Raw genomic sequence first — 16,395 nt, 5'->3', positions numbered from 1 at the left:
ACACAGCAAAATGAATATTTATTATTGTACAGTTATTTTCACTTAAAAAAAATAGGTCCAAAGTCTCTGGGAAGTAACTTAAAAGACCATACAAAATAGTGTCTAAGAATCACGGCCCAGGCTGGCAGCAGGCAGAGACCCGCACCGGGTGAGGACGCTGTCTGCAGGGGAGCGGCGGGGGACAGCTGGCAGGCCCATCCCCATCCCTGGGCCCTAGAGAGCCCAGCCCTCCTTGCGGAGGACCAGCTGCACAGCCTCGTGCAAGTCGCTGACCACGTGGGCTGCCTGCAGGAGCTCGGGCCTGAAGCCAAAGTCCCGGTGTCCGTGGAATGGAGACCCCTCACTGGCCAGGGCGGGCACAGTGGGGCTGGGAGCCTGGGGACCGTACACACCCGTGCACACCAGGATGGAGGCGCAGCTCCGGGCCGCCCCCTCCTGCTGAGTCTGCAGGTGCTGGTGGAACAGGTTGGCCCCGTAGACGTCGGACATGGGGTTGTCGCTGGGGAGAGAGGACCCGGTTCAGTGTGGTGGCAGCGGGCAGGGTGCTGTCCACTCGGGGTGGAGGGGGCTGGGGCACGAGCACGGGGGAGGAGGGGGGCTCACCCCACGGCGTAGAGGCTCCGGATGGGGGCGGCCCAGCCCCTCCGCGCCGCCTGCCGCGCCAGCAGGCCCTCGGCGTACCGGTAGGTGAGGAGGCTGGGCTTGCCTGTGAGGCCCGAGTAGCACAGCTCCCGGCCTGTCAGCTTGCGGTAAATGGCCTCCAGGCATAGCAGGAAGGTCCCGTGGCCAAACCTGCCAGGGAGGTTTCAATTTTGACATCACTGAATGAACAGGTGACACCAAATTGGCTTTATCAACGATAAGTCGCCTCCTGCCATTTGGTCCTACATAACCCACTCCCTTCACCTAGCGTCAGCAAACCTGAACTCTAGGAAGAACGTTCCAGAAGACATGCCTGACCGCGAGCTGTGGAACCACACTTTAAAAAGCAATGAGAGCGAACACAGTGGCCTGTCCCCCTTGGGCGGCTACGCAGCGGCTCGGGGTTGGCCTCGCACAGCTCATCTGGAGGCAGGTGGAGGAGACGTCACTTGTCCGCCTGTGGCCCCAGACAAGCCCAGAAGTGCCAGCAGCTGCCCTTCCAAGGAGGCCACCTGCGGGTCAGCAAAACCGTGCTCCGTGCTGTGCGCAGCCCGGCCGGGCAGGGTGAGGGCCCTCCCCGGAGCCACGCGCCTCAAAATCCTCTTCCCTTCCCCGCGTCTTATGGGCAGAAGGACACCAAGGAGTGGGAGACCAGCACCTCGGGTGAAGGCAGGGAGGGAGGGGAGGGTGCGGACAACAGGGCCTGAGCACCGCTCGCGCTCCGAGGGCCGAAAGGAGTCGTCCTGCTGGACTCTGGCAGGCAAGCGGGGGTAACCCCCACCTGGATCTACCTTCCGTGCTCAGTAAACGGCAGTGTTCCCTTACTACTCAGTATGTGAAGTGACCCTGGAGACCTCTCCCAGAGGCCAGGTTACCATGGCAACCCCGGGGCCTAGACGAAGGAGTCTGAGCTCAGAGCACCTGGATGGCTGAGGAGCCACCATCAGCTGGAAGCGGGGACCCAGGGCTGAGGCGGGGACCTAGTGTCCTCACCTGGGCATCTTGGCTTCGGCCATCCAGAGGAGGTCCGTGTTGCTGGCCAGGACAGGGAGGTGGGGGTAGGGGGCCGTCGCCAGACCCGTGCCAGGGTTCCCGTCGCTGAGAAGGACGTCTGTGATCAGCTGCAGGCTCGTCTCCCAGCGCACAGGCTCCCCCAGGAGGAGCACCCCTGCAGAGCACGGAGTTGTGAGCCAGGGCTCAGGGAGTCCCACCATGCCTGGCCCCAGCCATTCCCCGGGGTGCATGGCCCTGGAGAGGGCACGGGTCCCAGGAGGTGGACAAAGCCGAGCCAGGAGGAGCTCCTGAGGGCTCCTTTATGTGTCCACCAGGCCACCCCGAGGGTTAAAAGCAGAGGAGCAACAGCCCCTGCTGACCGACCCTTGCCCAGCACCTCAGCCACCCGGTCATGTCCCCCGAGCCCCAGGGCCAGTTGGCAACACGGTGGAGAGACAGGGTCACAGGGCTGACGCTGCCCACATCCCTCTGAGACTGTAGGCTAGTTCTTAGCATGTCTCAGCCTCAGCTTCCTCAACTACATAAGGACGACACTCACTGCTGTGCGGAGGATCAAACTGAGACCCGGCAGAGCACGCAGGCTGAGCTGCCCACAGGCTGCCAGCACCGGCTTCAAGACCAGGCACTGGCCAGTCCGCAGCCCGCTGGGCAGCACGCCCCGGGGAGTTGTCTTCACTGTCACAGGACTGACACTCGAAGTGAGGGCTGAGGGAGGGGCCGGGACGCGAGGGGCGCAGGACACCTGTGATCACAGTGCGTTTGGCACGCCGAAGCACACCTACACACCTGTGAACACACTGCGTTTGTCACGCCGAAGCACACCTACACACCTGTGAACACACTGCGTTTGTCACGCCGAAGCACACCTACACACCTGTGATCACACTGCGTTTGTCACGCCGAAGCACACCTACACACCTGTGAACACACTGCGTTTGTCACGCCGAAGCACACCTACACACCTGTGAACACACTGCGTTTGTCACGCCGAAGCACACCTACACACCTGTGATCACACTGCGTTTGGCACGCCGAAGCACACCTACACACCTGTGAACACGCTGCGTTTGTCACGCCGAAGCACACCTACACACCTGTGATCACACTGCGTTTGTCACGCCGAAGCACACCTACACACCTGTGATCACACTGCGTTTGGCACGCCGAAGCACACCTACACACCTGTGATCACACTGCGTTTGTCACGCCGAAGCACACCTACACACCTGTGATCACACTGCGTTTGTCACGCCGAAGCACACCTACACACCTGTGAACACACTGCGTTGGCACATTGAAGCACACCTACACACCTGTGAACACACTGCGTTTGGCACGCCGAAGCACACCTACACACCTGTGAACACACTGCGTTTGTCACGCCGAAGCACACCTACACACCTGTGAACACACTGCGTTTGTCACGCCGAAGCACACCTACACACCTGTGAACACACTGCGTTTGTCACGCCGAAGCACACCTACACACCTGTGATCACACTGCGTTTGTCACGCCGAAGCACACCTACACACCTGTGATCACACTGCGTTTGTCACGCCGAAGCACACCTACACACCTGTGAACACACTGCGTTGGCACATTGAAGCACACCTACACACCTGTGAACACACTGCGTTTGGCACGATGAAGCACACCTACACACCTGTGAACACACTGCGTTTGTCACGCCGAAGCACACCTACACACCTGTGAACACACTGCGTTTGGCACGCCGAAGCACACCTACACACCTGTGATCACACTGCGTTTGTCACGCCGAAGCACACCTACACACCTGTGATCACACTGCGTTTGTCACGCCGAAGCACACCTACACACCTGTGATCACACTGCGTTTGTCACGCCGAAGCACACCTACACACCTGTGAACACACTGCGTTTGGCACGATGAAGCACACTTACACACCTGTGAACACACTGCGTTTGTCACACCGAAGCACACCTACGTTACCTATGAACACACTGCATTTATAGCTGTGACACTCCCGGGGATTCTATTTTTGCTATGATCGTTTTGCTATCATCATTTTGCTACGATCATTTTGCTACTTAACTATGTTCTCTTGGGTAATTATCACATACTGAAATGCAGATTACCTTACTAAAAACTGTTTATTTCTTCATACAATTCTGGCTTTAGAGTGAATTGACCTTTGTGTACAGTGGTGGTGGTGATGTAGTCACTAAGTCGTGTCCGACTCTTGTGATCCCACGGACTGTAGCCCTGCCAGGCTCCTCTGTCCATGGGATTCTCCAGGCAAGAATACTGAAGTGGGTTGCCATTTCCTTCTCCATAACGTTTGTGTACAGGAAAGTTGTATCATCTATGAGATCACTTGGGATAGTAAGTGTGACCATACAATATTTCTGTTGCCCAGGCAAAACTGGGTTTAACAGGGCTGAGAAACACTGGGCCAGGTTACCTTAGGCACCTTTCCAGTTAGATTTTCTACCTTTACGGTTTTTCTGGAGTAACGAGGCAGGTGGCATGGGGAAGGAAAGATGAGCAGCAGCTAATGTCTCAGAGGTGGTGAATGGCAGATGGAGACCAGAGCCCAGCGTCCAGCACCCCGCCCACACTGCCCGCATCATGCAGGGACCTCATTACCTTCAATCGCAGGGAAGTCACTCCTTGGAAGCGGCTGCAAGAGACCAAGAAGAGGCCGTCAATGCCATGGTCACCTGGTTTCCAGGGGGTGGGACGCGTGATGACAGAGGGACCCTCGGTGTGGCCGAGGCCGAGGAGAAGGTCCTCAGGGAGAGGGTGACAGCACCCAGCGGGGGCGCCACGTGTGAAGGTCAGCCAGGGGTCGGCTGCTCCACTGTCTTCTTGCAGCAAGGATGGGAGGCGAGAGTCTGGAATCAGGCGGCCGAGAACGAGATGAGCCCAGGAGGGACAAGAGCCTGGCGTCACTCCGGGGGCGGGGCCCCACTGACTGCAGTCTTGGGGCCCGTTTCTTCCAGGAACAGCTGCCCAGGTCTCGGCTCTGCTAACGACCAGCTGAGACCTGGGCCGAGCACGTCCCTGGGGGCTGTCACTGCGCTGTCCTGAGAGCTGGGGCGACACCTGGCTGAGGACACACTGCACATGGCTCGGAGGCGGGGCAGGACGAGAGCCATGCAGACCAACAGAAGTAGGCCTGTCTGCTCTGTAACAACTGTGTCATCACGCTGCAGAGTGGGAGACACAGAGCTCACACGGGGAAGGAGGGCGAAGGGGCGGCAGGAGAGAGCAGTCACCCTAGAGGGTCAGCGACAGGCCCCATGACCACTGGCCAGGAGAGAAGGTTCAAGTATGAACCAAACCCAAAAGGAGCTGGGCACAGATGCTCAGAACTGCTTTCCCAGGAAGCTGTCCCACCAGGACAGCCCTCTGTAAGGGGCTCCAGGACCGCAGAGACGCGATCAACTCTACAAAGGCCAGGGTCCTCCCGGGCGACTCTGGAAGAGCTGGTAAAGCACAAAGCTGCCAGCTGGAAGGGATGAGAGGACTCTGGAAGGAGAGAGAACAGTCCTCACCCCGCGCATCTAGGGACTAAGTCCTTGGCCAGTCGTGTCCTGCGAGGAACCTGCTCTCTGGGGGCGGGGCTGCAGGGTCAGCGAGGGGGGCCCGAGCGTGTCCCGTTACCGTGGTCTTGGGCCGCCGCTGCAGATCCACCATGTCCAGCACAGGGAAGGCAGCCCGCAGCTCGTCCACTGTGACCAAGTGCTTGAAACCCAGTCTGCAGCAAGGTCAGGAAGCAAAGTGGCCAGGGCAGGGTGTAGGGGGAGATGCCTTTGAAAGTGAAGGAAGCACCCCCGACTCGATCAAGCCTGCCTCAACCCTGGACAGAGCGCATGAGGCCAGCGCACGCCAGGAGACACTGTATGCAGGCAGGGGGACTGGTGATGGATCCCCCGAGCAGAGGCACGCAGGAAGCCCCATCCCCGAGCTCCAACTGGCCCAGAGCCCGGAGCACCAGCACTCTGAGGACAGCTGAGAGAAGACTCCTCGGTGACAGGGAGGCTGGCCAGAGCCTGGAGAAGCCAGGCCGGATGACATCTGGACGATGGACCGGCTTCAGTCCGGGGGACACACTGCAGCCTCACCCTCCAGCGCTCTCTGCTGTGGTCCTGTCCTAAGGCCTCTCTCGCTGCCTCCAGCAGGAGCCCTGATGAAGCAGCAGCCGTGTGCTGCTCTGGCCCCCAGGGCGCGGCTGCCCACAGCAGTGCTCAGCTCAGGTTTGCAGGAGCAGCAAGTGAACAGACTGCTTCAGAGCGGGGACTGACCCTTATGAGCACACTCCTGGGGGTGAGCACACGCTTGGGGGTGAGCTCCACGCAGACGCGCACCGAGCACAGGGAGCTGTGGGGCCCAAACTGAACCACAGAACCGCCTGGGCTCTCGGGCTACAGTGAGTCAGACTCTCCAGGGAGCTGCCCAGTGGGCTGAAGGCGGTGAGCTGGCTTTCAGGAACCCCCGGACGCCAGGGCTGGACACCTGGGAGCTGCCCTCCCTCCTCCCGTGGGCACCGAGCAAGCCGGGCCCCAGTTCCCTCGGCCAGGCGAGGACAGCAGAGCTGGAAGCAGCAGCAGGATACGCTCGAGCGTTTTCCACCAGGGGCCCCTGCCCAGACACCAGCATCCGCCTGTCATGATGCTGCGAGAAGAGCTTCATGGGGCTGTGGGACAGGATCACCTGGTCAGGCTCCACCTGCAGGGCAGCCAAGAGAGAGAGAGCAGACGACACGCAGGTGAGGGCAGGCGAGGACAGCGTCAGGAGCAGTGGGGACACGGGGAGGAGAAACTGGCCCAGAGGGGGCCCAACTCTTCCGGAGCTACCCCAACATGGGTGAGGGGCCCGGACAGCAGAGCTAGCAGGAGCTGTGGCCACCACAGGCCCCACCCGCCCCGCTCCCCACACCCCGATCTCTCAGCCCTGCTGGAGAACCACAGAGTTCGTGCACGAGCTCAGTGTTCTTCGTCACTGCCTTTGCCTCTGACAGTTTTCAATTCTCAATAAAACCTGGCTTCTCAGTATCTGTGCTAATGGTGACCTCAAAGCCCCACTGTCTGGACACCAGGGGAGGAACCGGCCTTGTCCCCAAGCAGTGTCCCAGCCACCCGGCAATGGCTCTACTCTCTAGGTTTCGTGAGGGCTCTTTCCAAACCCAGATCCACTGCCAACACACGCCACGTGGATGCCAGGGAGGTGGGAGCTGCCGGCGGGCGAGAGGCAAGAGCTCAGGCAACTGTGCCATCCTACTCATGAGAAAAGAGAGCTGTCACCTCACCGTTCCCCTGACACATGGACACTTAGGAACACGTGACCCCAAGGCCCAGGAGGAAAGATGGAAATGGCCAAGTCCACAGTGCTCTTTTTCATAAAAGAGGACTCTGCCAATGGGGCTCTCCCCCTGAGTCTGGCCTCGAGCTTCAAGTTATTTTTCCAGCAGGTCTGGGAGGTTTACCCTGGCTCATCCACAATGTGCCCCACCCCGGGGAAAGGGCGCAGTCAGTGCTGGAGAGGGGGTTCCGTGGTGGGGGGAGGTCCTCACCTGGAAGCCGAGCTGGGCCGACAGCTCCTCAGCTTTACTGCACTGTGAGATGTTCCCAGCATTTGTGACGAAGACCACAGGCACCCGCAGCTGCCCCTGGGGGTCCAGCAGCCGGCGGAAGGCCTCCTGCGCGGCGGGGATGACCTGGTGGCCCCTCACCAGTACCCCATCAATGTCCAACAGCAACCCAAAAGTGGGTGGACTCTGCACGGAGAGGAGACGAGAGCGGCCCAAGTCAGGCAGAGAGGTAGCGGGGTGGGGAGGCGTGGGGGGAGGCCTCATCCCCACCCTCGGGCCAGCCCGGGCCGCGGATTCCAGAGGACAACTTGGGGTTGCTGGCCAGGCAGATCCATCTGCAATAGAGAATTAGGCCTTTTCAGGTATTTTTAAGCACAGACTACTTGGTTAAAGTTAGTTTTGCATAACTGATATAAAGGATTACTTTCATTTATTTATGGCTGTGCTGGGTCTTTGTTGCTGCAAGCGCTTTCTCTAGTTGCAGCGAGAAAGCTAGTTGTGTGTTTCTCTAGTTGTGATGTGTGGGCTTCTCACTGCAGTGGCTTCTCTTGTTGATGTGGTGGGTGGGCTCAGTAGCTGCAGCTCCCCGGCTCCAGAGCACAGGCTCAGCAGTCGTGGTGCACGGGTTTAGATGCTCCACAGGCTGTGGGATCTTCCCCGAGCAGGATCGAATCACTGTCTCCTGCGTTGGCAGGCAGATTCTTTACCACCGAGCCAGCAGGGAAGTCCCTAAAGGAAGTTTTTTAATTGGAAAATAGAGAAATTCAGAAATAAGCCCAGGACTTGAACACGACGGATCAGGATTTGTTTTAATCGCCGTTTTCTAGTCTTCTGTGTGTTACGTGGCTGAGACTGCACCTTATACGTATGATTTGTGTCTTGTTCTTTTGCTTGACATGAAACATTTTAATCTGTTACAACAGCCTTCATAACCACCTTTTAAGTTTTACCGTAACAACACACATAGAGCTTTTAAAAAACACTCAATCGCTACAGATGATATAGAGAAAAAATGTTGTTTCCTGCTTCCTCTTCCACCCAGGGCCAACCCCTCTCGGTATTTTCTGGAAACCCTTCCCGGATGGTGCTACTTTCTCATCTTTTCACCAACACACAAATGGCACTATGCTGTGCTTTTCTTCCCATCTCCTTTTCACTGGTCTCTCTTGGTTTTCTATTGGCATCAGTACATACAGCCTTACATCCTCCATGTTTCTGGCTACATAATATTCTGAGTGAATATTCCACTAATATAGGTTTCCCTTATCTCACTTAAGTTTTCCCATATTCTGCTGCTACAAATTACGTTATAAAGAACCTCCTCATGCTTACTGATTTTTCCATATTATGGACATTTCAAGCTAGATTCTTTTTTTTTTTTTTTCAAGCTAGATTCTTAAAAGCAAGAGTAGTAAGCCAAATGGGTACAGACATTTCAATGACAGAACACCTACTAACAAGATGTATCAGCTCACATGGACCCTGGAGCCCTTGCCAAAGAGGTTTTCACAATATCAAAGAGTTTGTTAAGAATCAAATGTCTTGTTAATTTCAAAGCTAAAAAAAAATCTCCTCTCAATCTGCATTTCTTGGATTTACAAAGTTGAACACTATCCTCTTTTTAAAAATTCATCCCACCTTTTATTTTATGAACTATTAACATACAAGATGTTTTTAAATTGTCAGAAAAATCCAACCTAACCTGTTTGCCATTTTCCTTTTGTTTGCGTCAGCCAAGTCAAGCCACTCTCATCGCACACATATTGTGCTTATGTTCAGAATATCCTTATTTTCTTAGAAGTGCACAGAGAAGAATTTAGGGTTGAAATGACAAGAAATCAGGGATTCATTTCAAACTCTTAGAGCCACAAAATAGAAGAGGGTGGAGGGAGATAAGCAAAGCAAGTACAGCCAAATGTTAGTAACTGTTGATTCTGGAAAATGCGCCTATGCAGTTCATAATACTGTTCTTACATTTCTTTTTTAAATACACAGTTAAAATACAAGACAGCTTGTTTGATGACGGCAAAAGCTGACCATAGTTTCACTGCTCTTAGTGGCCATATTCTAAATAGTTACACCATTTGCTCTCTGAGACATAAGAATCCACAGACCCCACTACTGAGAACAAGAAGGTCTCAGGACAATTTAGCAATGACCGGACCCTGCCTCATCTATTCCTGTGGGTGTGTAACCTCTACCTACAACCATCGGGTGTGTGCAGTCACAGAAACAGGCATCCAGCCACCGACTGAGTCAAGGCCCCTCCATCATTAAGAGCAGGAGACGGGAGGACTGGGGTCTGGGGCTTCTCTATTCTTACTGCTCAGCTTCTCTGAAAACCTAAAACTGCTCTAAAAAATAACATCTATTAATTTTTGAAGTGAAGTTTCCTAGAGCAAAGGCAACAGGATTAGATTTTTTTTCTTCTCATTCTTTTTTCTTTTCATTCTCTTCTGTATTTTTATTCTATATCACTTCATTTTTTTAAAATTAGTCCTGGGTATCAGGCTAGATTTTCTAATTAAAGTTCATATTTGTGGCAGTGCTAAAATGTGTGGATTTCTACTATACCTAAAATAAAGAAGGAACTGATATATAGCACAGGGAACTATACTTGATGTTCTGCCATAACCTATAATGGGAAAGACTCTGAAAAAACATACATATGTGTGTATATATGCATATATATAAGTACACACACACAACTAAACCACTTTGCTATATGCCTGAAATTAACACAATACTGTAAGTCAACTATACTTCAATTTTTAAAAGTGTGATTTTAAGATTAGTTTGAAATGAAGGGACAACTAAGATGCTCCTTTGTGTTTCTGCTTCTTATCTGGAACTGGTGGATGTGTTTTTCAACAGCAGCACAACCACCACTTGGGACACTGTCCACTCCAACTAGCTGCATCCCTGCAGTCCCTGTGACAGGTACTACATCACACAAAGTGCCCCTGGTAGCCTCTGTAAAAACAATACATGCTAAGGGCTAGCCCTGACGCCGACGTGCTGACTCTGCGAACCATGGACTGACTATATAGCCTGCCAGGCTCCTCTGTCCATGGGATTCTCCAGGCAAGAATACTGGAGTGGTTGGCCAGTTCCTTCTCCAGGGGATCTTCCTGACTCAGGGATTGAACCCATGTCTCCTGCATTCCAGGCAGATTCTTTACCACTGAACCACCAGGCAAGCCCTGGATTCAACCAACTGCTGATGACAAACCTCACACACCAAGTGGGTTGGTGGGTCCGCGGATGCGGGGTCCAGCTGTGGGCTTCAAGCACGCGAGGGTTTCGGTGTCCGCTGTGAACACCAAGGGGCGGCGGTAACTTGCCGTAAGTCACACGGGGAGTGCGTGGCCCGGGCAGGGCTGACCCCGAAAGGAGCGGCATCACTTCCCCTCCTCTACTCTTGCCACCAGGAAAGTGGAGAAAGTCAGGACGCGGGGGGCTGGGGTCCTGCCTGGGGTCCCGAGTCCCCAGCCCCCAGGTAGCCCCCGCGAGCGACGGGGTCACGCGGCGCCCCCGGGGCTGTGCGCTTGGCACGACCGCAGGGGACGTGACGTCGGCACTCGCGGCCAAGGCGGGAGAGGTGGGAATGACATTCAGAGGTCGGGAACCCAGCTCCGAGTCCGGCACAGGAAGCCCCTCGGGCTCCCGCAGCCCACCCCATATCCGCCGCCCTCACCTGCGTTCCGCCGCTCGCGAAACGCCTGCCCCGAAGCCACGCGGCCGTGCCCACCGCCCGCCGCCACAGCCCCGGCGCCCACCGCGCCGCCGCCTCGCCTAGCGCAGCCATGGGCCGCCGCCTGCGCGCTCCGCGCAGCCAATCAGAGGCCGGCGGCGCCCGAGGCACCACGGGAGTTGTAGTCTCGCCTCAGTGTCGGGGGCGTGGAGCTGGTGCGGGCCATCTCGGGAGCTGTAGTTCTGAGGGACCGCGTCTGAGCTCGGACTTATTCATCAGATAATGGGAAGTTTATACCTCTTGACCGCCTCTCCCATTTCGCAACCCCACCCCGCCTCGGGCAATCACCAGTCTCTCTCTGGTTCTCTGGATCTGTGAGCTTGGTTATTCTGTTTCTTAGATTTCACATGTAAGTGAGCTCACACAGCATTTGGTTTTCGCTGATTTACATCACCGAGCTGATTTATTTTACCCTCAGGGTCCATCAACGTTGGAAGCCCTTACCTCATGGGTCTCCCACTCTGCAGGGCTGTAGCCCATTTGGAACAGGAGCTCACAACCCTGCCACTCTCCCCCGGGGTCCCGGCCCCCTTAACCCTCTACTCTAGGCAGCTTTGTTCTATTTGGCCTTGTGTAAGTTATTGGGGTAAAGAAGGGTGGGTTTTTCTGGAAGAGCTCTGGGACCCCAGATACAGCTCCCAACATCACAGGATGGTTCGGGCGAGGGGGTCGGAAGAGGCCATTCCAGGAGCTCTTAGACCCAGACTGAACAAGGTGCTGATCCCCTCGGCCTCCAACTCCCCTCTGAGCAGTGTTGCAGAGTCTACAGAAAATTATGTCTGGTTTCTTAATTTTCCCTTCAAAATGTTGTCCATATACTTTCTTTTTTCCATTTCTACTTCTAACCTGCATGGACCCTCTAGCTTTGACATGTTAAGGAAGACGCTGCTTCCCCCGAAGCACAGGTGACTGTGCACGTCCTCTAACCTGCAGAGGTGGTGGAGGTGCTGTCTATAAGCCCAGGAACTTGCCCTCAGGGCTTCTGTCACCTGGCTCTTTATTCATTCATTGCATAAATTAGCTACTTATTATATCACAAGAGTTTTGGCGTTTTGAGTTTTTTTTGTCTTATTTTTTTGGCCTGGCCAGACCTTGCAGCTTGAAGGATCTTAGCTCCTCCGCTACCAGGGATTGAACCTGCACCCACAGCAGTGAAAGCATGGAGTCCTGACCACTGGACGGGCGGGGAAGTTCCAAGAGTTTAGCCTAACATGTATTTGAAAAGAGAAGAGGGCATGGCAACCCACTCCAGTATTCTTGCCTGGAGAATCCCATGGACAAAGGAGCCTGGCAGGCTACAGTCCATGGAATCGAAGAGTCGGACACGACTGAGCAACTATCACACACACACACACTTGAAAGAAAAGAACCCAGGTACCAGCTAGAGGACCTTGTTTATTAAGCTCTGGTGTGTCTTCCCACTCCATCCCCAAACCCTGAGTGAGACAGAGGCAGGAGGGGAGAGGTGGGAGGAAGACCCTCAACTAAAAGCAAAGCAAAGCTCCGGACAGGTGGGCAACGTGCGCGTTTCATCACAGAAAAGGAAACAGAGTTTACATGTGCATTTGTTTATTACGCAAAGAAGCACAAAAAAACCTAATAAACGTGGTGGGAGAAATAGATGGAGTGGGGAAGGTTGGGGGAGGGGTGGAGTAGAGGCGGGTCGAAACCTTTCAAAGTATCCCTTTTCGTGTTTTTTGAAATGTGATTCCATGTGTATTCGAACTTTTCATTTTAAATGTAACAAAATTAAAAAAAAAATTTTTTTAATGTAACAAAATTTAACACTGCGATGGCCCTACCCTCTCCTCCCACTATGAGCTCTAAGCCGGTTCAAAGCGCAAGACGTCCACGGCAGGAGCCAGCCTTTCTTCCCGGAGTGGATGGGACGCGGGAACAAAGCAAGGGAGGCGGGCAGTGCAAGCGAGAAGGCCGAAGCCGGTGGCACGGACCCCAGGTGTGCTCGCTCACCTGCTCACCTGGAAGAAGGAAGCGCGCGGCAGCCGGCGGGTCTGAACCCGGGAGGGCGCTGGGAGCGAGCGGCGGCGCCTGCGCTACCTACGGCGGCCACGAGGGGTCAGCCGCGCGCCGCCCGCCGCGGGTGCTGCCAACGCAGGTGCAACAGGTGCGCGCCGCGCACAGCGCCTGCTTCTTCCTCGGGCCACTTCCCACCAAACGACAGTCCCTGGGGGCGGGGGAGCGGAGGACCCTGGACACAGGCTCCGGGCAAGAATCCGTTTCTCCCGGGCCACAGGAAGCGAAGACAGTTTCCGGGGCTGGGACACCGCCGAAGGCTAATCAGGGGCTATATCAAGAGTGGGTCAGGGGAAGGGTCAGGCTGCCGCCTGAAGCCTGACGCGTCCTGGACTCAGTGAACTAAGACAGGAATGGAGCGACTGTGGGTGGGTTAGGAGCTGATTAGCGTGAACTCCACCCTCGATAAAGGAACCCCTGACAGGAGAGAAAATAGCTGCGTGTTGGAAAGTGACCACTGAGCCAGGGAAGCAGCTGTCACCCGCTGTGTGATCTGGGAGTTACTGGCCCTCTCTGGGCCCCAGTTGAGTCCCTGTCACTCAGGTTAGATAAAATGATCTTCGGACCACTCCCAACTCTCATTCTGTGAATCTAAAACTTCCAGTCCCCTGACACTTACCCTCAAGAGGGGGCTTAGCCCCAGGGAGGTCTGGCTGGACCAAGCAGACCTATCCCCCTAACATGGTCTCCAGACAGTCCCCAGGAAAAGGCCCTTTGGAAGGTCGGATCCTGGCTATTGGCTGAAACGCCTGGACCCAGTGGAACCCAGCATCTCTGCCTGGGCCACACCATCCGGGTGAGAACTGGGAGCTATAGTTATTTCTCATCTGAAAGTGCTCGCCACCCCCACCATGCTGCCAGACCCCACACTGTGGAGGAACATGCTTCCAGACACAGAAGAAAGGACAAAGAAGGTTACATTGACTTTAGGATGACTGCTGGAGAAGGCAATGGCACCCCACTCCAGTACTCTTGCCTGGAAAATCCCATGGACGGAGGAGCCTGATGGGCTGCAGTCCATGGGGTTGCTAAGAGTTGGGCACGACTGAGTGACTTCACTTTCACTTTTCACTTTCATGCATTGGAGAAGGAAATGGCAACCCACCCCAGTGTTCTTGCCTGGAGAATCCCAGGGACGGGGGAGCCTGGTTGGCTGCCGTCTATGGGGTCACACAGAGTCGTACACAACTGAAGCGACTTAGCAGTAGCAGCAGCAGGATGACTGCTATTTAAAGTAACATATATGTGAAACATATATGTAAAGTAATATATATGTGAAAATAACATTTCTAATCCAGCAGTCTGATTTAATTCCACCAACAGATGCATCTACACATAGCCAGACCTCAAGGGGTCCAGCCTTGCAAGGGGCATGGCTCATATCAGTCATTCAAGCACCTCATCTGGGGAAGGAGACATTTGGGGATCTGTTCCAGGTGGGTGAGCCACCTATTTTACAGTGAGCTGTAAAAACTCAACAGGCAGGTCTTCCTGAGGAAGTTCCTGGCAGTGCCTCCGGACCGTAGAGGGTCGTTTGAGAGCCTCAGGCTCCCTTCCAGGCTGGAGGGCTGACCTCACTGTAACTTATCTCAGCTCTGCATCTGCCTCGTCCGGGATGAAAGCCCACCTGGACTGGGGCCCCTGAGGCTTCACGACGAGTTTGAAGGTCCCTCTTAGAGAAGATTTAAAATCACTAATACACAGTTTCTCTTACAAGGGGGTCAATGCCCCTGAGACAGAGCTTCAGTAACACCAGTAAATCTGTTCCCATGTTAAGTCACTCCTGAACACTGAAAGCCCATGGATTTCTCTTCTTCCAAACATTTCCCTTGTCCTCTCCGTTCCCTGGAGGCATTTGGGACCAGTGGGAAGGGCCAGTGGAAAAGGCTGCAGTGGAGGTCCAAGATGGACCGCAAACAAGTGCATCAGCAAGTATCAAGATGCCTTGCAGATGCCTTGGAGGTCGTGGGTGCCAGGTTCTCACTGGTGGGGAACAGGCATATGGGAGGGCTGAGGCTGGAATCAACCCTATGGTCTTCAATAGAATTGGAGATGTGGATATAGACCCATGGTTTTTTTTTAAACTCAGATAAATTTGGAAACATAAAATGTATGTGTCTAAATATATATTGCATTCTAACATATATAAATTGGGCTTCTTCAACGGCTCAGTGAGTAAAGAATCTGCCTGCAATCTTGAAGACACAGGAGACACGAGTTTGATCCCTGGGTCAGGAAGATCCCCTGAAGAAGCAATTGGCAATCCACTCCAGTATTCTTGCCTGGGAAATCCTGTGGACGGAAGAACCTAATGGGCTACAGTCCATGGGGTCCCAAAGAGTTGGACACGACTAAGTGACTAAATACACACATATATATATAAATTGTATTTATATATTTCTGATTATTTTTACACACATTACTAGCAACAGGAACATCTAATGCCCAGATCAAGGCTTCTAAATATTATTCTCTATGAAAAAGAACCAGAGCTCTTTGGAGAAATGGTTGATCTTCAGCCACAGACATGGAAAGTGTAAAATGAACCTAAAACATTTTGTTGTGTCAGAAAGCAAATAAGTGCTCAAAGAATAATAGGAATTTATCCAAGAGTCTCAGGAGCCAGCTTAACAGAGTTCCCATGGCCACGTCTACAAAAGTTGGGCATCAAAATAAATAACAATAGTCATAGATTATAATCCACTGATAGCCAGAATCCATGAGCCATACTGGTAATCAATCGATCAATGAGAAAAAGTCCTTCTTACAGAAGAATGGCAGCTAATAAATATAGAAGAAATGATAGAACCAGAAAAATCACTATGTGATGTTTTTATCTTCAGACATTTTCTATGTCACCTTTCGTGTCCTTCACTAACGTGACCTGGACCATCTTCCATCAGAAGGCAGGGTCCCTACCCTGTCCTCTTGAAACTGAGAGTGTTCAGCCTAGAGAGATTTGACCCAGGGTAGCCAAAATGATAATAAAAGAGTTTAAAAAAGGAATTTGACCTCAGTCTAAGAAATATAGACTCCTGGAGTTCAAATCAGAAAAAGGTGTTTTGTAAACAGGAGCTTCTGCTACAGATTTCCTGAAACAGCAAGCCCCCCTCCCACTGTGCACCTTGATTTTGTTTATAAGAATTCAATTAACACATATTAGAAGATCAGCATGTCAGGGCCCCTCAGGAAGTGCCAGGAGGTGTGTGAAACCAGCTTTCCCTTCTCTGCCAGCAGCAACCTGGTGAGTTCAGGTCTGGCCCTACTGGTGTTTCTGGTTCTCTGCTTGGACTCTGCCTGTTTAACAGGAATGAAGGCACCACAGCTGGTTTGTTTTCCCAAATCAGAGACCCTACACTCCTAGGAGACCCCCG

The 16,395-nt window shown here is 53.7% G+C and overlaps 1 protein-coding gene and 1 long non-coding RNA gene across 3 annotated transcripts; both read right to left on the bottom strand.

The window, feature by feature from the left end:
* Positions 1–11,056, bottom strand: HDHD5 (haloacid dehalogenase like hydrolase domain containing 5). Of its 2 annotated transcripts, none has more exons than XM_027540900.1 (8): positions 10,931–11,056; positions 7,216–7,419; positions 6,259–6,371; positions 5,307–5,400; positions 4,287–4,320; positions 1,636–1,810; positions 604–792; positions 1–499 (listed from the first exon to the last, which is right to left on the bottom strand). In XM_027540900.1, the coding sequence occupies exons 1-8, from the start codon at positions 11,039–11,041 to the stop codon at positions 214–216; spliced, it is 1,206 nt and encodes a 401-aa protein (XP_027396701.1). In that variant the 5' UTR covers positions 11,042–11,056; the 3' UTR covers positions 1–213. The 2 variants fall into 2 exon arrangements, with proteins under 2 accessions (XP_027396701.1, XP_027396702.1); XM_027540901.1 differs by having other exon boundaries at positions 7,216–7,568; positions 10,931–11,043.
* LOC113892271 lies at positions 2,402–4,280 on the bottom strand. The gene is made up of 2 exons (XR_003511007.1): positions 3,577–4,280; positions 2,402–3,312 (listed from the first exon to the last, which is right to left on the bottom strand). It is a non-coding gene; the product is annotated as an uncharacterized LOC113892271 (long non-coding RNA).
* Positions 11,057–16,395: the final 5,339 nt, after the last annotated feature.

The sequence above is a fragment of the Bos indicus x Bos taurus genome, chromosome 5 (assembly GCF_003369695.1).
Source record: "Bos indicus x Bos taurus breed Angus x Brahman F1 hybrid chromosome 5, Bos_hybrid_MaternalHap_v2.0, whole genome shotgun sequence".
In the NCBI taxonomy this organism is placed as follows: Eukaryota; Metazoa; Chordata; class Mammalia; order Artiodactyla; family Bovidae; genus Bos; species Bos indicus x Bos taurus.
The sequence above is the reverse complement of the archived record's forward strand: the minus strand, read 5'-3'. Positions and strand labels throughout refer to the sequence as shown.

Coding starts and splice junctions, on each gene's coding strand:
- HDHD5 (XM_027540900.1), bottom strand. CDS start 11,041: ATGGCTGCGCTAGGCGAGGCGGCGGCGCGGTGGGCGCCGGGGCTGTGG. Junction 6,372..7,215: donor CGGCCCAGCTCGGCTTCCAG/GTGAGGACCTCC, acceptor GCTGCCCTGCAG/GTGGAGCCTGACCAGGTGAT. Junction 1,811..4,286: donor TGACTTCCCTGCGATTGAAG/GTAATGAGGTCC, acceptor CGTGCTCTGCAG/GGGTGCTCCTCCTGGGGGAG.